General features: G+C 45.3%; 1 protein-coding gene across 1 annotated transcript; it reads left to right on the top strand.

Moving 5' to 3' along the window:
• The first annotated feature begins 9,957 nt into the window (after nucleotides 1-9,957).
• On the top strand, nucleotides 9,958-17,416 carry ube2z (ubiquitin-conjugating enzyme E2Z). Its single transcript, XM_023835811.2, has 7 exons — nucleotides 9,958-10,769; nucleotides 11,402-11,474; nucleotides 11,634-11,821; nucleotides 12,608-12,719; nucleotides 13,568-13,680; nucleotides 14,450-14,540; nucleotides 15,262-17,416. Exons 1-7 carry the CDS (start codon nucleotides 10,324-10,326, stop codon nucleotides 15,436-15,438), a joined length of 1,200 nt encoding a protein of 399 aa, XP_023691579.1. The 5' UTR covers nucleotides 9,958-10,323; the 3' UTR covers nucleotides 15,439-17,416.
• The last annotated feature ends 3,027 nt before the right edge of the window (nucleotides 17,417-20,443 follow it).

The raw sequence follows: 20,443 nt of genomic DNA, 5'->3' as shown, positions 1-20,443 counted from the left end.
GTATATTAAGGAACTACCACTGAAAACAAGATCCACAGATAATAAGAATCAGAATCAGAACTCACTTTATTGCCAGCATGTGCAAACATACCAGAATTGTTTTTGGTCCAGTGCCAAACATGAAATACAAGACAAAAATTACACGACATACTGGGGGAACACTTCAGAGAACACTACGTGCAAAAAAACACTTCACATAGCCCTCTCTCACCTTTCAAGAAAAACACCTATGTTAGAATGTTGTTTGTTGATTGCAGCCCAGCATTTAAACCCATAATGCCCTCCCAGCACATCACTAAGCTCAGGGCTCCAGTCCCAGACTCCTGCTTATGCCACTGGTCTCTGATTTTTTGACAGGACCTACGCCAGGTAGGGAGAATGCGTATCAATACTTCTGCTTTGCTAAACCTCAGCTCAGGGATGTGAGTTCAATCCACTTCTATTCTCCCTTTAAACCCATGCCATGTGGCCAGTGAAACACCAACACCCTTCCCAAATTAGCTGATGACCTGATGACTGTGGGCCTGATCACCAACAACAATGATGTAGCCGATAGTGAGGTGACTGAACCTTGCCACAATAGTGCTATGATGACACCTCTCTCCCAAGGTGAGTAAAATGATTAAATGATGATGGACCACAGACAGCAGGCAGCAAGCCCAACCTACATATCCAAATCTACACCATTACGACGACGACACCCTAGGGAAGGCTTGATCTTCAAAGCTATGGAGTTTGGATGGAGAAACAGTGAGGAACCCAGAAGATCTTGGCGCATAATGAGAATAGTAGGGCAAAGGAAGATCAGACAGAAGGAGGAAGATTATTGAGGGCCTTATAGGTGATGAGAAGAATTTTGATGTAAAATTCCATGGGGAGCCAATGCTGGTTGGAGAGAACAGGAGAAATGTGTAGGAGGGTCCATGTGGTGGTCAGGAGGTAAGTTGCAGTGTTTTGAACTATTTGAAACTTGTACAGAAATTCAGAGCTGATCTCAATCAGGAGGCAGTTACTGTAGTCAAGGCGGTTGGAAATTAAGGCGGGGATGAGGAATTCAGTAGTAGGTTTGGAGAGGCAAGGTCTGATGTGGGCGCTGTTACTTAAGTGGGGAAATGTATTGCTCATGGATGAAACATGACTGTCTAATGAGAAAGAAGGGTCCAGAATGACCCGAATTGTCAAAGAGGAATGAACTGATGTGCCATCGATGAGGAGTGGAAACAAGTCAGTTTTTTTGAGAATGAATTTAGGGCCAATTATTATAAACTCAGCTTTGTTGCTCTTCATTCGTAAGAAATTGTAAGTCACCCAACTATTCAAGATTCAAGAGATTTATTTGTCACATACAGTACAACATGCAGTGAAATGTATCTCCGTGTCGCCCTTATTTGGCTGTGTAAAAATAGAAGAAAAAAAAAGGTAAGAAGTAAAGTAGGAGTAAAAAAGAGAAATTACAATATATAAATACCATCTATGGAACCAAGTATATAATCTAAAATATACAATGCAAATATACAATCTAAAATCTAGTGCAAACTCTGAAATATAGTGCAAATGTGCAGTATTTGTGCATTCCAGTGCAAACATACATAGTGTACAGAAGGACCAGAGTTAGTCTGAATTGAGAAGCCTTTTGGCCTGGGGGAAAAAACTCTTCCTGAGTCTCAAGGTCCTGGACATCAGGCAACGGAACCGTCTGCCTGAGTTCAGCCTGCAGAACAGGCAGTTTGCGGGGTGTAAGGAGTCCTTAATTATCTTGGTACCTCTGGACCTGCAGCATTTATTGTAGGTGTCCAGCAGGGAGGGCAGAGGAGATCTGACACAACGCTTGGCTGCCCTGATCACCCTCTGCAGGTCTTTGCGGTCCTTTAGAGAACAGTTCCCAAACCATACTGTGATGTTCATGGTCAGGATGCTCTCCACAACAGCTGAGTAGAAGGTTTTTAGGATCGCTGGAGTGACCCTAAATCTCCTCAGCTGCCTCAGGTGGTATAACCACTTCCTCGCTCAGGTGACCAGAGTGCTGACATGCGAGTGCCAAGTGAGGTCCTCTGAGAAGAACCCCAAGATATTTGATGTTGTCAACCCTCTCCACTGGAACACTGTTGATCTGGAGGGGTGAGAAGGAGCGCTGCTTCTTCTTGCTGTAGTCCACTATCAGCTCTTTAGTTTTGCTGACATTCAGACTGAGGCAGTTGGACCTACACCATACCGACAGGTTCTCCACCTCCCTCAAGTAGGCTGACTCATCATTGCTGGTGATGAGTCCAATTACCACTGTGTCATCCGTGAACTTCACAATTGTGTTGGAGCTGTTGGAGGCAACACAGTCGAAGGTGTAGAGCCTATAGAGCAGGGGGCTCAGAACCTCCGACTGTGTTGCCTGCAGATAAGCATGTTTTAAATTGGAACAAGGGTGGTGAGTGGATTGATTTAGTGCTGAGGTAGATCTGGGTGTCATCAGCATAACAATGAAATTGAGGTTACATTGTCCAAAAATGCAGGAAATGGGGAGGATGTGTAGCATGAAGAGCAATGGCCTGAAAACCAAACCTTAGGGGACTGTAGAGTGACTGAGTGACTGCAGAGGAGGAAGGGGAATAACCAGAGAAAAAAACTCTTTCCTGTCCATCAGGTATGATGAGAATCAGTCTGTTGTGGTACCTTCAATGCCCAAGTCAGAGTCTCGAGGGGAGGATACTGTGGGCCATTGTGTTAAAGGCTGCATTGATGTCGGGAGGATCAGGATGCTGAGGGCCCCGTAGTCAGCAGATGTTAGAAGATCACTGAGGACTTTTTAAGGTGGTACAGTTCTGTGGAGAGGGTGAAGTGGAGCAAACAAATTTTAAGTTGCCAATAGGCTAGGAGCTGACTAGCACATAATGGCAAATGTCAGAATTTTGGAGAGAAAAGAAAAGTTAGAAATAGGCTGGTAATTGTTGAAGCTAGCTGGATTGAGACCGGGTTTTTTTTAGAATTGGTGTTGCAGCAGAAGTCTTGTAAATAGAGGGTATCAATTCAAGAGATAGAGACTGAAAAGATTGAAAAGCTAAGAACAGATAGGGAGACCTTAGATGAGTTAGATGGGAGGCGATCCAAGGCATGTGGTGATCTTGGACGCACTGAATATATATCAGAGGAGTTAAGAGACGTGAAGGCAGAGACCCAACTGTGGGGGGGGGGGGGGTATAGCAGACAGGCAGTGAGATCATAGGTGGAGGGATGACAGGAAAGGATGGTAACCAAAAAGATGTGAACGGGGGAAATTCTAGCCTGAAAAGAGCTAAGAAAGTAATTGTATAGATTGACCGGGGGAAGGTAGGTATTATCTGGAGGTTTTAGTAGTTTTTTTAACATTAGAAAAAAAAGAATTCAAGGCTTTGTGTCGGTGCCATTGAAAGGCGTGGAGTAATATCAGTTCAAGCAGTGCCGAGGTTGTCTCTATAATGGGAGAGATCATTATAAGTCACGAGACAGGTTGTTCAACATGGATACTGAAGACACCACATAGTAGTAAGCAGGGGCGTCGTAGTGGGCAGAAAAAGGGACTGATCGAGTTATCAGGGCCCCATGTGGGGGGAGGGCCCCTAAGGAATCTGGAATTTTATTTTCCTTTAAACATTAATATTATTCAAAGATCACAATAAATGTTGCTAACTAATGTAAATGTAATTTTTGTGGGAAAATAAATCGGTTGACGGATTGAATTGTGTCCTAGCTTACAGTGCCTGAGGACCAGCACCCTCACCCCTTGCAATGGTTTAATCTTCACCGGGGTTTTAACTAGGCGCATTTAATTTAGCTGTTATGCGGCCAGGTGTGAATGGCTCATGCTTGCACATGAGAGCTCCTAAATATTCAATGGAAGGAGACCAGAAATAGTGACTCTGTCACGTTCGCTGGTCGGGCGAGCAGGCAAGTAGGAGAGCAGGAGCCAGGAGGTAGGGTAATCGGGGTTTATTCGGGGGAAACAAAGGACGAGGGGTAACGGAAAGCAACATCAATGACGGATCTACCGGAGACGGACTCAGACGAGGACTAAATAGGAAAGACAGACCAGACTCAATAGGACACAGGCGATCGGAATCAGGATTGAACACGAGGTAATGAGGTGGGCGTGGCACACATTAGGAGCGGACGGAGCGGGACGTGACAGAACCCCCCCCCAAAGGCGCGCACACCGGGCGCGCCAGAGAGGAGGCGACGGACGGGACGAAACCGGGGAACAGGACCTGAAAGACAAAACAGAACGTCAACCAAAACCAGGGAACAGGATGGAGACGCAAAACAAGAACAGGGACGAAAAGAAGGACAGGACCTGACAGAGGACAGGGAAGGCGGACAGACAGATCAAGAAGGGAGACACAGGGGGAACACCCACAGGCGACACGAAAGGGCCAGGAGTGCCAAAAGGAGGAACAAAGGGACCAGAAGGAGAGACAGGCGGGACGAACGGAAATGGAGGAGGAACAAGGGGAGCACGAGGAAGCCCAGGCGGGCGACGGGCAGCGGCCGGAGGGGCCGCAGGCGAGAGGAAGGAGGGAACCGGAGGGGACCACCCAGGGGCCAAGGGAACGGGACGAGGGAGTGACGGAGGAGACACGGAGGGAGCAGGAGGGAACACCAGTGCAGGCAGGCAGGAGGGGGAAGCCGCGGCAGGCGGAGGCGCAGCCGGAGCCGGGGAAGGCGCCGTCCGACGCTCAGCCGGAGCAGGGGGGCCCGGAGGCGGCCGACACGGACCCGGAGGCGGGACCGAGGACCGGCACCGAGGATCCAGGGGGGGACCCGGAGGGGACCGCCGACCCAGAGCCGGAGGACCCGCAGGCAGCCACCTAGCCACCGCCAGGGGCCGAACGGGCGAGCCAGGGGGCAGGGCGGGCGGGACCCGGGCCCTACGCCTATGTCCCCGTCCCTTGCTGGATACGGAGAGGCGGGGTCCTGGGGGGCGTTGGCCTTGCCGGGGTAAGGGCGAGGGAGTCAGGGCCTCAGGCGGGGCAGCCAGAGCCGCGGGCGTGGCCGCAGGCGGGGCAGCCAGAGCCGTGGGCGTGGTCGCAGGCGGGGCAGCCAGAGCTGCGGGCAGGACGGGAGAGGCGGCCTCAGGCAGGGCCGCGGGCAGGACGGGAGAGGCGGCCTCAGGCAGGGCCGCGGGCAGGACGGGAGAGGCGGCCTCAGGCAGGGCCACGGGCGTGTGGCCAGCAGGAGGCGCCTCAGCGGGCACCTCAGGCAGAGAGGAGGCAGCTACAGGTGTGCGACCAGCAGGGGCCGCCTGGGCAGGCGGCTCGGGTGTCTGGTCAGCAGGGGGCGCCTCGGCAGGCGCCGCCAGCACGCGACCAGCAGGGGGCGCAACCACGGCCACCTCAGGCCGTTCAGGAGCCGGCAGGACAGGCGAGACAGGCAGTTCAGGAGCCGGCAGGACAGGCGAGACAGGCAGATCAGGAGCCGGCAGGACAGGCGAGACAGGCAGTTCAGGTGCCGGCAGGACGGGCGCCGCCGTCACGTGGCCAGCAAGAGGCACCTCGGAGGGCACCTTGGGTGTGCGGCCAGCAGGGGGCGCCTCGTCAGGCGCTGCAGTTACTTGGCCAGCAGGGGGCGCCGCAGCGGGCGCCGCCATCACGCGGCCAGAAGGGGGCATCGCAGCGGGCGCCACCATCACACGGCCAGCAGGGGGCCCCGCGGCGGGTGCCGCCATCACGCGGCCTGCAGGGGGCACCGCGGCGGGTGCCGCCATCACACGGCCAGCAGAGGGCACCGCGGCGGGTGCCGCCATCACGCGGCCAGCAGGGGGCACCACGGTGGGTGCCGCAGCCAGAGTGGTGGCAGCTGCAGGGACTGCAGGCAGAGCAGGCCGGACTGGCGGGTCAGGCGGGTCAGGTAGGACAGGCGGGTCAGGCAGGATCGGCGGGTCAGGCAGGACAAGCAGGTCCGCTGACAGAGCGGCGGCAGTTGCAGCAGGCGGTGCTGCGGGCAGATCAGCGGCAGCAGCGGGCAGATCGGCGGCGGCAGCAGGCAGCGCAGCCGCGGGCAGATCGGCGGCATCAGCAGCAGGTAGTGCAGCCGCGGGCTGCTCCGGAGCTTGCAGGTCCGGTATCGGCGGCAGGAGAGGCGCCGAGTGAGTCGGCGAAGCCCCTTTAAGGGTTCTCGGCACCCGCGGAATCGCGTCCCACACCGCTGCGATCCTCGCACACTCCAGGCGGCCGTCCTGAAGAGGCGAGGCAGATGGTCTCTGGGGCAAAGCGGTGGTGAAGACCTCCGGGGTCTGCTGAGCCAGGAGGGGCTTCTCCTGAGCCTCTGCCTGAAGAGGCGCTGCGGCGAGGTAGCACGCCCCTACGAAGAGCGTCGGGGCGGTTTCCTCGCCTTTTCCCCGGCGTCTCTTCTTTTTTCGCCGCCCGGTTCCTGTAGGCGGAGGCGGGGTTGCCTCCGCCCAGGTGAGCGGCTGGAGCCTCTTCTCTTCCAATCGAAGGGCCAGCTGCCGCAGCAGGACACGCACTTCTGCGAAGTCGCGTTCCTCCGTGCGCGGTTGTACGCCTTGGAGGAGGTCCCAGCTTCGGCTCACCAGGTCGTTCATGACGGGGTCCTCCCGGACCTCTGGCTGCTCTCTCCAGTGCGCTACTTCGTGCAGCAGGATGATCCATCCATCCACGTCCTGCTGCGCAGCGTTGTTGGAGAGATCCGTCATTCTGTCACGTTCGCTGGTCGGGCGAGCAGGCAAGTAGGAGAGCAGGAGCCAGGAGGTAGGGTAATCGGGGTTTATTCGGGGGAAACAAAGGACGAGGGGTAACGGAAAGCAACATCAATGACGGATCTACCGGAGACGGACTCAGACGAGGACTAAATAGGAAAGACAGACCAGACTCAATAGGACACAGGCGATCGGAATCAGGATTGAACACGAGGTAATGAGGTGGGCGTGGCACACATTAGGAGCGGACGGAGCGGGACGTGACAGACCCGAGTTTGCTTTTTCTTATTTATTTATCCAACTGAATGTTGCAACTACACCATTTATTCATTTTCATGTAGCCAAGACTTTGGTGATCAGATATCTGGGATCAAAACTGCCGCCATTGCTTACTATGTACTTTTATAATGTTTCTGTAAGTGTTCCAAACTGCATTTTGCAGTGTCTATACTTTGATGTCAAATTACAAACTTAACATAAATCTTACATATTTACAATATACATTAAAATAAAGATGAATGTAAAGACAAAACAAATATATAGGAAATAATTTATTTGCCATGAATTAAGTTTATGATATTTGAAGAAAAGTGTGATCATGCCCAGGGGCGGATTAAGGTGTACAGAGGCCCCTAGACTACAGTAGTCTGTGGGCCCCCCAACCCCGCCCCCCTCCGCACCAATGGGGGCCCCCTTGCAGGCTGGCACACGTGGGGCCCCTAGGCTTAAGCCATATCTATCCTGTGCGTTAATCCGCCCCTGATCATGCCCCAGTCAATGAATGTGTGTTTCCTACCCCTAGGCTCAATAAATAGGCTACTTGATAAAAAGCTGTTCTCTTCAGCCAAATGCAAAAGTGTTCAATTTTCATGCAGGCCTATGATGTTAGGCTACCTAACATCATAGGCCAAATTCCAGTGAAGTCTTGTGTGATTAGGCTGTTTGTGCATAGGGCCCAGAATTTGGTAAGTAGCTCAGATGGTTCATTTAGGAAGAGAGAATTGAATTGCAGTGGCATATTTTAAAAGATAAATTTCATTTTACTTTAGGATTGATGTGATATGTCAGTCAACCTATTCTCAGCAGTCAGATGTTTCATGAAATAAGCTGTTCGACAAATGTGGGAATTGCTCCTCAGAAAACCTTGCAATTCAGGAATCATGGTTGTTTTTCATCTGTGCCTTGTCTGATTTTATACCAAATCCAATTTCACTATGACAAATACACAGTGAAAATATGGTGTATGAGTGAGATGTTTTACATTCAGGAAGTGGTCACAATAGCCTTCTGCTTTTTTGTGACATTTTTTTTTTCCCCACAGAGTTCACATTATGATCAAAAATATTCTTATCTCATTCAAAAACAATTTCTTTTAAGGTAAATCAGCCCACTTCCCCTCCTCATTTCTGCACACATGTCCTTGCATGCAAACAAAGCCTCTGGATTTTAACGGTTAAACATTACAGATGTACCATGTATCTTTGTGAAATATGCTTTAGGTATACAACATGAACTTTTATAAATTTGTCATACAAATTTAAAATTTAACACTCTGAACAAAACAGATTTACCAGCAGGTAAAAGGTATATACACTCAGTGACAAAAAAAGTGAAGGACCCAGACAGAGTGGTGGAAATGAATCTGCACGTGGTGAAAGGGCACACTGCTGGTCCCGGGTCAGTAGGGTGTGGAACCCCCCACACACACACATACACACACGTTGTCTTGGTGAAAAACTGTACCAGGGTGCCGTCTCAGGAGGGGTAAGACATGCAGACGCAGGATGTCACTGACATAGCACTGTGCCGTCAAGGTCCCCAGAATCACTACCAGAGATGATCTGAAGTCATACCCTATGGCTCCCCACACCATGATGTCATACCCTATGGCTCCCCACACCATGATGTCATACCCTATGGCTCCCCACACCATGATGTCATACCCTATGGCTCCCCGCAGCATGATGTCATACCCTATGGCTCCCCGCACCATGATGCCAGGAGTAACACCGGTGTGTCTCTCCAGAACACTGACAGGATTGGCCCTCCACCCTCGGCGCTGCCACACACACACACGACGGTCATCCATGGTAATGCAGAACTGAGATTCATCGCTGAATATGGTATGTCGGCACTCGTTATCAGTCCATGCCTCCCAGTTACCACTCCACTCCAAACGCAGTCGTCTCTGCACTGGTGTTAACAGCAGCCTAAGCATGGGACTGTGAACCCATAGTCCGGCTGATGCCAGTCGACAAGTCGGTGCGGGATGACAGGGGGTGATGTAGAGAGTCCAATACCTGTGTCCAGATGGCAGGCGCAGATGTCATGGGGTTCTGTAATGCTTGAAACACAATACAACGATCCTCCCTTGGTGTGGTCTGTCTTGGGTGACCGGAACCTTCACAACGTGTGTGGGTGCTCTCACATGCCCATTGGTTCCAACATCGGGCGACTGTAACATCTGCATGCCCCACATGTCGGGCAATTGCACAATACAACCACCCAACCTCATGAAAACCCACAATGTGACCCCTATCAAACTCCGTCAAGTGCTGGTAATGCTGTCTAATGCACCCAGGAGGCATCTTCTGTGTCCGCTGACTATACATGCCAGCTCCTTGCAAATCGAATCATTTACATAACCATCACTGGTCTGCACGTGCGCCAAATTACATCCAAATCGGACCATTACTTCTGGGTGCTTTACTTTTTTGTCACTGCACTCATATAAATCAATAACCTCCTGATCCTCCCGGCAAATGGGCCCATCGACCCTCTGTGGGCCCCCATTTCTGTCAGAGAAATCAGCTGTGATCCCTCTTACTCAATCTTCTATTACTTAAACTTATCACTTAAATGCATTCAATTTTAGGTGCTTCTTCATTCACTTTAGCAGCAAAATTTGATGTAATTTAAAGACATTAATCAATGAAGTGATTAATTTATTCATCCAAGAATAATAGAATAAATTATATTCCTGTAGCAGCTCTGAAATTTGAAAGCTGAAAAAGTTAATGGGTGCTTTTTTTTAGAATAAGTTACCAAAATAAATGAAAGACTTTTTTCCTGTACTGTAAGCCTATGCTTCTTTACGAATTGTACATAATATTATACTAAATGTATGACACGTAACATGCAGATGAATGTTGATGAATAGATTATAGCTGTTTACTTTATAAATACAGCTTCTCTGTGTCCTTTATCATTGTAAAATATAGTCAGCAAGAAATAGCTGGAAATTAAAACGTAGAAATGGTACTTCAGAAAGTAAGCGCTAGAGAGCAGCATTTTTCAAAAAAGGAGGAAGTGATCGCTGGTTGAAAACAGAATGGAAAGAGAAAGTAAAGCTTGTTGCTGGTAGTTACAATTTCGTTGTGAGAAATATTTCAGAAAAACGGTTAACTGTCTTCAGTGTCGCGTGATTTTGCCAAAAAAAAAAAAATCCTGTTCGGCTTGCTGGGAAGGCAAGCCAGTTGTAGGAGCCCTTCCTCTTTCTTCCTCGATACTGTAGTCATCCTCGGTGGCGGTGGGAGCAGTCGGGGATAGGCCTGTATCGAGAGGTAAAACACTGTTATTGCGGGGTACTTAGCAGTATCGGCGCGGTGTGGTGATACACGGCGAATAAACGGGATCTGAAGGCCATGGCGGACAGCGCGGCGGAGGTGACAGGTGGAATGGGCTTGACTGCCGGAGCCAGCCAGGGCAGCGGTACACAGCTACCGGCGTTGGGGAATTCTCTGTCAGCGGACTCGAGTGGAAACAGCCCGGCTTCGCCGTCCCCTGCTACGGCTGCTGAGACCGGCCTAGCCGTGATGGCTCCGGGCATTGGAGACATCCCTCTACCGACCATGGGGAGCGGCTTTGGTACCACCATAGGGGTTCTTGGTACCGCAGTGGGCACTGCCATCCTCGCGCCATCAAATGCGGCCCCCGCAGTTCATAATATAGGGCTGGGGGTGACTGGAAGCCCGAACCTGGCCGGGGCAGGTCTGCTGTCTCAGATACACTCTACTTTTTGGGATCCGACCCTAAGTACCGATTGGGATAACGAGAAGCCGTCTCAGCAATGCATTCTCCGGATAAAGAGGTATCGTAAACATCCACGTAAATACCGTGCTGGCTCTTTATGTTTGTCGCTCATGATTCCGTAAGACACCATTTTCCTACGTCTTTTCATAATAGTTATAAAAGCTATAAAATCATTCCTATTCATGCTGTGACAATTTACGGCTATGTTAAGAAATTTTGGTGCCAGTTAAAACAAAAAGCACATCTATTAGTTAACTGTGTGTTATGCCATTTTATTTTCTAAAATACCGGAAATCTAATCGGACTATACGTGTAATGTGTTAGATTAATTTAAAATGCAACCTTTAACGTTTTTCTTACAAACTGATGTTTTTTTTAGTTGGGCTGTTAAAAGGCCTTCAGCCATTGACAGTTATTTGACTTTGGAAGTCAAACTACCCGAAATGACAAAGGTAATGAACAGGGGCGTAGTTAGAGATGAATAGGCAGGGGGACTGAGTTTGCTGATGGCAAACTATTCATGACTTAAGCCAATAAATACACGTTATTTGGGTAGCCCCCATAAAATAGGCCAAAGGACGCCCCTGATAATGAGTTTTTGGTCATTTGTTTTTCCCTTAACATATATACATGTCTGTCCTACCCGGATGATAAATTTATTTATTTTTTAAATATTTATTTATTTTATAGGGATATTATGTCCATTTACAAGGAACCTCCTCCAGGCATGTTCGTGGTTCCAGATCCTCATGACATGACAAAGGTAAAGATCAGCAGTACTCTGAGACTGTATACTGATTTGAAGACTGTCTAGCTGCCGAACTGCTGGGTCGGACTACACTGGCAAAACTCTTGGTTTGTTGCTGCTGTTATAGTTTCATGCTTTTAGGTCTGTGTTAAGTTGTATGTCCTTTTTCACCAGATCCATGCCCTGATCACTGGACCTTTCGACACTCCCTATGAAGGGGGCTTCTTCCTCTTCCTGTTTCGCTGTCCCCCAGATTATCCAATACATCCACCTCGGGTGAAACTCATCACCACAGGCAACAACACTGTGCGCTTCAACCCAAATTTCTACCGCAATGGGAAAGTGTGCCTCAGTATCCTCGGGTAAATAACCGTACCTGCTTCCTTGAGTGTATTTTCACATAGTGTAAAATGTCACTGTGTTTTGATATAGAAGGAATATACCTTATTTAGTGAGAATTAAATAAACAGTTGGGAAATAAAAGTAGTTTGAGTTCAAGGTCATTAATGTTTGTTAAAAAAAAAGTACAAAAATATTCTTGGAATAATAATCAGGACAAAAAAAAAATACATACCTGCAGCTCTGCTGCTCGAATCCCTAATAAGACTGTCAGTTGCTGAAGATTTTTCCAGTGAACACCTTTGTGATAGACACCTCTGTCACAGTTTGTGGAACTTGTCAATGATGACACAGGATCTCTTTATTAAAAATATTTCCTCTTGGCAATGCTAATGAATGACAGTTTTTCATAACTGAAATCAAGCGTGGTTGAGTGAAAAGTTCTTCGGGGTGTCACCACTTGTCCTTTACTCAAGAACATCAAATGTCAAGGTGGAACCGTTTTACATTATTCCACTCAAAAGTCAATTACATAATATGCCAACATGTATCATTTTCTTCCCTTTACAAAAGCTTATAGCATCTTAACTGAAAAGCAGACTTTCATCATGAACTCTTGTCACACCTGCCTCACCACTGCATCCCATTTGGAGTTGCTGTAGACCTCTCATGTAGCAAACACTCACCCGAACACAAGAAGATCTGTGAAATGCATCAGGTTATATGTCCTGTTTAACCCAGTTTCTTTTTATACTATGATTTAATTTATATTATTAAAATGTCCCCTTCTCTGTTATGTTTATTTGCAGGACATGGACTGGTCCGGCATGGAGTCCAGCCCAGAGCATTTCCTCTGTTCTGATCTCCATCCAGTCCCTTATGACAGAGAACCCCTATCATAACGAGCCTGGCTTTGAACAGGTGTGCAACCAGGCTAAACTTCTTAATAACTATAAACATGTCTATCATACACAAAACTTCACATTGTGCCAAATGCCGACAGGTAATGCTACTGCACATTTTGGGGCTTTGCAAGTCCCTGAGCTAAAAAGGGCGAAGGCTCAGCTTGTAATAAGGTTTTAAAAGCCAAAGAAAACTTGCAAGTAGAGCTGCACGATATCCCACCACAATTATATGGCACAAACCCAGTAATCAGGTGGGTGAAACAGTCCGGACGCTGGTGTTTTTGTACTATACAGACACTTACCTACAGCCACAGTTTGGTAAGCAGATTAGAAGTACGTCTAATGAGATGTGTATTATGACGCCCAAAATTTAGTAATCTGTATAAATTCAGCACGTCCTTATGTTTGTTAAATTGGGTTAGCAGAGCCTGCCACAAATTACTGTTTTGGTAACAATATTTAGTAATATTAATCTGTTTGGTATAAAGCACTTATATGCCTATGAAGAAAGGGGCAGCTCAACAGCCACAGCATCTTTTAGAAGAGGAGGTATCATGGATAAGGTAAAAAGACATCAGTGGTGTCCCGCAGTTTAAAGTCTGACACGGTTATTAAAGATTGCTAACTTTTGAGCATCACAAAACACGCCATTAATATTTTAATATAGGCGTACTTCTAATCTGGTCACCAAATTGTGGGAATAAGTCCGTATAGTACAAAAACACCAGCATCCGGACTAATGTTTCACCCGTTGTATAAAGCCCTGGTGATTATTGCGCATTCGCCATATAATCTCAGTTACATCGCAATGTGAAATCATGCAGCCCTATTCGCAAGTTCTGAGCTCACGTGTCTGTGTGACAGGAAAGACACCCCGGTGACAGTAAAAACTACAATGAATGCATCCGCCATGAGACGATGCGAGTGGCCGTGTGTGACATGCTCGACGGGAAGTGTCCCTGTCCCGAGGCCCTCTGGTAAGTTTTCTCTTACCCATATTTTAAAAAACAAAGCAGCAAAAGAATGCAGAAGAATGGCAGGCTTTCTGAAAATTATGCCGTTGAAGGGTTTATTGCCTCTAACACACCTTCCATCACATCTCTAAGTAGTCTTGTACTAATAATTCTCTTTGCCTGAATGCTTGTCTATGAAAGTTCTCTTACATCTGTTAATATAATTAGGCCCTTGCTAATGTTAACTGTGTAAAAATGGTTAGATTTATAAAGTTAAATAACAGTACTTAATCCCCTTAGGGAAAATTGGTAGTTTTTGTATATTACCTCTTATTCATCATGAGAGAAACAGACACATTAATGTACAGGTCAGGCAATTTTTGGGTTCAGAGCACTGGTGTCAACCAATGTGCAGTGTCTCTGGATGCTGAGTAACATCAGGGTGATATTACTCTGCTGACCACAGGATGTAAACCCCTGATGTTCCAGGCCTTGCCTTCAGAATAGCACTTCACTTTGGATAAGTCTCTGCTAAATGAAATAATGTAATGTAGCGTTTTCTACCTTCACCTGTTTGCAGATTCAGTGAATACAAACATATATTTCCCTCCATTTTCTACATACAAAGACGTTCATGCACGTGTATAATAACTTTGCAGTCATTTATGAGGACGTTATTGCCGGCTGTTTGCTGTCACCCATTTTTCTTGACCATAAACCTCCAAACCAGTTTAGAGGTTTGTGGTGGTACTTGTGCTTGCCTTTTGAAATATATGTGTTACTTTTGTTATAGGAGTGTAATGGAAAAGTCCTTCCTGGAGTACTATGACTTTTACGAAAGTGTGTGCAAAGAGCGCCTACATCTGCAGGGACAGACCATGCAGGTAATACAGCTACAGTTTTAGGTTTACAGTAAGTCAGTATAACGTTGAGGGCTAAAATGCGTTAATAATAAGGATAGCAACTGGCAAGTTAGGTTACAGAGTAAATAAAGACTTCATCCTACTGACATTAAAAGATTAGAAAAATACTGTGCAAACAATTTACTGTTTACTGTTATTCATTGGTTCCAGGAAATGCAGCTAAAGACTGAAAAATTGTAAGACTACTACTAATAATAATAATAATAATATAAAAATAGTAAATTACTAACCAGCCTGAATTCGTGTTTATGTGTGAGAGAGTATTTGGGAATTGCAAAATGAGACATTTATATTTAATCAAACATGTGAATCATTAAACGGAAGTTATGAAGGTAAAGTCTTTTACTCTGAACTCAAAATGTTGAAATTTGTTTTTCTGGGTACTCCTAATCTCAGTAGTTAGTAGAAGCACTTTATCTTGGTACTGTTATTTGTGGTTTGTATTATTATTTGTTTTTACTTCAGCCTGCTATCGCAATATCTTTAGGTCCCTATTTAAAACTTTGCTCATACTATTCTCACATTTTGGCAACAAAATACTCCATGCGACAATGCAATAAAAACGCATTAACTTATTAACCTTACACACTGATGCGTTAAATTTCACCGCCCTAATATAAATAAATTCAATGTGTATTCATGTTTAAAATAAAATATGGTTTTGCTTATTTATTTATTGTAGGACCCATTTGGAGAAAAGCGGGGCCATTTCGACTACCAAAGCCTGCTGGTGAGACTCCAAGCCATCCAGCACCGGGTGCGTGAGAAATGCCAGATGGAGGACAATGATGCCGATACGGACTCTGACACCAGTTCCTCTGGCACAGATCCGGATAGCCAGGGCAGCTCCAAGCTGTAACATTGGGCTCACATATGAACCAACCCCAACTCCTGCGGAGCACTTGATACTCAACTTTGCTGTGGATCTTGGAGATGTATTTTTCTTCGTTCATGGAAACTTTAACATAAACAAAGCAAGGGTTCTGTGGGTCCTGGCAGGGTTGTGGACGAAGATTCATTTTATGAGCTGGACAAGTTTAGGTAATAATAAAAGGACAGTTCCTGTACACCAACAGGCAATGGATTCTGACTGGCAATAGACAGGAGGCTCATCTATATCTTTGTACTATTTGGTTGTCGTCATTCAGCACCTGCTCTGTCGTTCTCACACCAATGATATCTGATGCTTCCAGAAGGAGGTTTCTAAGGACACAGTGATGGCAAGAACGTGAAGGGGGGCTGGATATGCATCCTGCTCATCATGATTACTTGTGATGGATTTCAGACCAGAGGATTAATACAGTAACTTAATATGGTAGACCTTTCTGCATCTGCTAGATTGTCTAAGATGTACTACCACTATTAGGAACTGGGAATTGATAGCATTTTTGAAGGAGCAGTCATGTTCCATAGAGTATGATAAGTCTTACATGGAAGAGTTTTAAAGTGAGACAAGCACACACCCAGTCCTGTGTATTGCAATTCTAGCGCGTGTGTGAGAGAGTGGATTTTTCTTTAAGAGTTAATAGTTTGGAATCAATTTTTGGATCATGAGAAGGATTATAATTCGAATGGCAAAACCATGCTCATAAATACCTATATTTAAAATTCTGAAAGATTAAAGATGGCGTAAAAGGTTAGAAATCACATTTGTAATAATTAGATACCTGGATAAAATTTACTGGAAAGAAAAGGCTTCACTGATATGCAGATTATCAGATTGTGGATGTGGCTCAGATACCACCCTGTGTTTTGATAGTTTGCAGTGTTGGTTGTACCAGCTTCTCTAATGTAAATACTTGGAGGAGTTTTGTAAAAAAAAAAAAAAAAAAAAAAAAGTTACTAAACATGAATCCTAACCACCCATTATATGTATAAGAAGAAACCTTGTAATGGGGAAATATTTTGATTGAAAACAATGACTGCCCTTGGTTTAGCAAGCTGAATTGCAGCTATGCATAGGATGAAGCCGTATGACTGGTTTCTGAAAATTATTCTAGGCAGCACAGTTGTATATAGACTACTTCTTTAGAATGGTTGTATCTGCAACCTGTCAAAATGTGATCATTCAGTTCTTCATGTCTCAGGGGACACTGTGAATGGTCTTTTTGTGCATGGAGATATTTAGTTTGATTTTCTTTATCATTTTCAATGTACAAATTGTCTTTTGGAGTTTTGCATCCTCTGAAACTTTAAATGTCATCTGCTCCCAAACAAGGCTATTACTCCCTTCAGTATTGCGGGTGGTAGATATTGCATTTTAAGCTCCGCAATGCTGGTATTTTAATCTTCAAGCTATCACAACATAAATTCAGTCCAATAATGTCAAATAAAAATAGGCTGTCCTGCTATTTTTGTCTTTTAAATAAGCACCAGATTTAGACTTTTGGGCTAATACAAATTTAAAACTAAAAATACGATATTAAACAATAATTGGGATTTATTCGTGTTGAAATTCACAAAGAATATGAATTGACGGAAAAAAAATATTTCGTCTGTATGACTTCAGGTCGATATATTTGGTCTTCAAATAATGCTGTTTCGGCATGTGTTAATAATTATTTGGTTAGATAAAGCAGAAATTAACCAGAATGGTCAGTTTGTATTTGATTCTTCACCTTTCCAATAACAGATGCCCAGATGCCAGCATGCTTTGCACCAATGATGACACAAGTTTAGTTCTGCTTCAGAGTATTTTCATAAAATAAAGGGGCTGGTGTACTTTAATTAATGGATTATGAAACTTTAGACCAACGTATATGACTGCAGCAATGAACTGGACTGTTATAACAAACTTTAACTGACACCTCTCATTAAAGTGCCTATTTTGGAATTTACTGATGCAAATGGAAGCCTTTAAAGAAGGTTGTTTGTTTTTGTGTCTTGATCCTCATCTTATATGTTTTCTTGCCCTTTATTCATATGACAGCAGAGGGTGGTACTATAAGGTAATGAACTAGCAAATTGCGATTATTCATGTCAAACAGTAGATGGTTAACATAGCGCAGAATGCAGTTATGCCAAAATGGGATTTGGCAGTTATGTCAGAACTCTGGAAAAACTGGGCAGTGCTGTCACATCATCCAAGTGCTGTGAGGAATCTAAAAATTCACTGGACTTGTCCAAGTTTATAAATGTGAATTACTCAAAACCAGGTTATTGGTGGTGAAGAGAAAATATTAAAGGAGCCAAATATGCATTGAAAAGTGAGTAAATCCGCGACTGTCTGGCTTTTACTTGCTGTGCTTTCTGCTTCCACCTTGCCTCAGTTTAAATTCATAGCATATTAATAAGTTATATAATATATACGTGTGTGGCATAGGGGCTCAGTGGGTGGCACTGTAGTCTCTCATCTCCAGGTTTAGGGATTTGCGCATGGTCTGTTATAGACTGCCATGTGATGCCTTGTGCCTTATGGTTGCTGTGGTCAGCTCCAAATTCACACCAACCCTGTAGAGAAGTAGTTATGGAAAATGGATGGGTTATTATAGAGTGCATTTGTTTTTTGATTCTGCACTCTGAACGTCTCTGTAGCAGTACCATTGTGACACAATGATACACAAGTAGGTCAGATTGATAACTGTTTATGGTTATATTATGCACAGCAAGATTCCACTTTTAATCTTTTTGTGTGGCAGTGGTATATAGTTAAACCATTTAAACTTTTATGCAATATTTTTATAAATAAAAAATTTTAAGGTAATGTTTAAAAATGGGAGAACTGGCTTAGATAAATATATGACATGTTCTTGTCTTGGGGCATATAATGGTTCTGTAGTGCAATTGAATATGTATAACTTGTGGCAGTAGTAAATAATTATTATTATTTATTGTACACATAATACATTGTGACACCATGGGTACACACAGACCCAACATGTGGTCTCTCCCCCCCCCCAAATCAGGAAGACACAATCACCAAATTCCTGTGGCAGCTGTTGCTAACGTTCCTGTGGAGTCCTCAGTAGATCAGTGCCAAACTCCATGTGATTGTCCACTACTTCTAATCTGCTGCTGCTCTATGCCTAGGCCTGGACAGGAATCTGGTAGCCTGCCCCTTGTCACGTAACAAATTTCAAACAGCATGGTAAATACCGACCAAATGCATAAGTGGTATATTATACAACAGTATGTAATGCAATGCGGTGGCTGGATATATGTAGGTCACCTGACAGCTTGGGAAAAGGAAGTCTCTGAAACGGGTCGTGCGGTTGATGCACCGGCAGTGCTTTCCAGAGGGCAGGAGTGTGAAGAGGGCGTGACCTGGGTGGCTGGCAGGCATCCATGAAGTTAATCTCTTCAGCGGGAAAGGGGGATTGTTCAAACATAACTTTTCATTAGGAAAATCATTTCCCACCATGCACTACACCTTCGCAGCAAAAAGCAAAACGAACAATTTCGGACGCGCGATCACATGACGTTTTCGGCAGCTTTTTAAAATTCCGTCGCACAATTGACGTCATCATTCTAAGCGGTATATCCCCTCCCCATCATTGAAAGAAAATTGTTTTGAGAGAATTACCGAAGAGGACGTGGGATCTGACGTTGTGGGGGCGCTAGTTTTACTTTGGTAGATACTTGAAACTCTGAAGGAGCCGTGTTTTTGTAAACCCTGTAAAACGCAGATTTTCAATGAAAAGGTCTAACGAAATCGACTCTTAACATCGTCAACCGCAATGTACTAGCAACTAGCCAAATCAACTGCTTTTCTCTATTCACTGATGTGTGTGCTTTCACTCCTTGAAGGATTTTACTGTATTGGGATACTTTGCCCATTGTTATTTGTACCTTTATTATTCATATTATTAATTATTATTATTATTATTATTGGGATTCCCTGGATGGGAGGCCAGCTCTTCAGTGACAAACGTTTATAATACCCAGTTTAGTGACGTCTGCTGGAAGAAATCTGTACAAACATGGAAATGTGCAAACCCCTTTTCCCTACACTTTTTGTGACTTTGAAGTAGTCATAGCGAGTATGTGTCCCCTACCCAAATAGCATGCCATCCAGGGTGCTCCCAGTCCTGTGCCCCTGGGGATAGACCCCGTGCAGAACTGCACAGGATGAGCAGTTATGGAAAACAGGTGGAGGGATGAAAGCAAAATTACCAGTAATATTTTGCATCCATCTTGCATAAGCACAACACATGGTCAGAGTGAAGCTGAAGCTTATCCCAGGAAGCACAGGGCACTATTGGCAACTTAGAGACACAGATCCATCTCAACCTCATGCATGATTTTGGTTGCAAAAACAGGACGAACATGGAAGCAGGGTAAGTCAACAGCCCACAAGCCAGGAGGTGTGAGCCCACCACAGTAACCATACATACATAACTATGTCTGTACAGGCTTTCAGATACCACTGGTTATCTGTGAATATTAGCTTTTTTCAAAACATGTAGTGCTGTTTGCTTTAATGCAGATCGATATTCTCCAACATATTAATAGGGTGTAAAGTCACGTGTCCCGTACAGCAGATGGGGGTTTATGTTTTAATGCATTAGCTGATGCCCTCCTTTCTCACCTGACACAGATTAAGGATATTTTCACCCTGGCCACTGAGAAGATGAAGGTACCTTCAAAGAATTCAGGTGTGAAAAAGATGAGTTCATGGGGCAGGTGGACATCAGCTATGCAGAAAAAACAGCTGTGATATTTCATGCAGTGATCAGGGAACTAAGCAGCTTCGTCCCATAACTGAGACTGTTGTCTTAATCAATCAATAGGAGGATATGTAAACTACAAGCATTAGACTTGGGGGCTCGTTCTCCTTCCTATTCCTTTTAGGTTTCTCTCCGTTTCTATTTCTCTTTGTTCCTCTTGTCTTTATAATCTAATCCTTGCATCTTCTGAATTCTTGA

This window comes from Paramormyrops kingsleyae, chromosome 5 (assembly GCF_048594095.1).
Source record: "Paramormyrops kingsleyae isolate MSU_618 chromosome 5, PKINGS_0.4, whole genome shotgun sequence".
In the NCBI taxonomy this organism is placed as follows: domain Eukaryota; kingdom Metazoa; phylum Chordata; class Actinopteri; order Osteoglossiformes; family Mormyridae; genus Paramormyrops; species Paramormyrops kingsleyae.
This window is presented reverse-complemented; position numbering and strand designations above follow the sequence as displayed.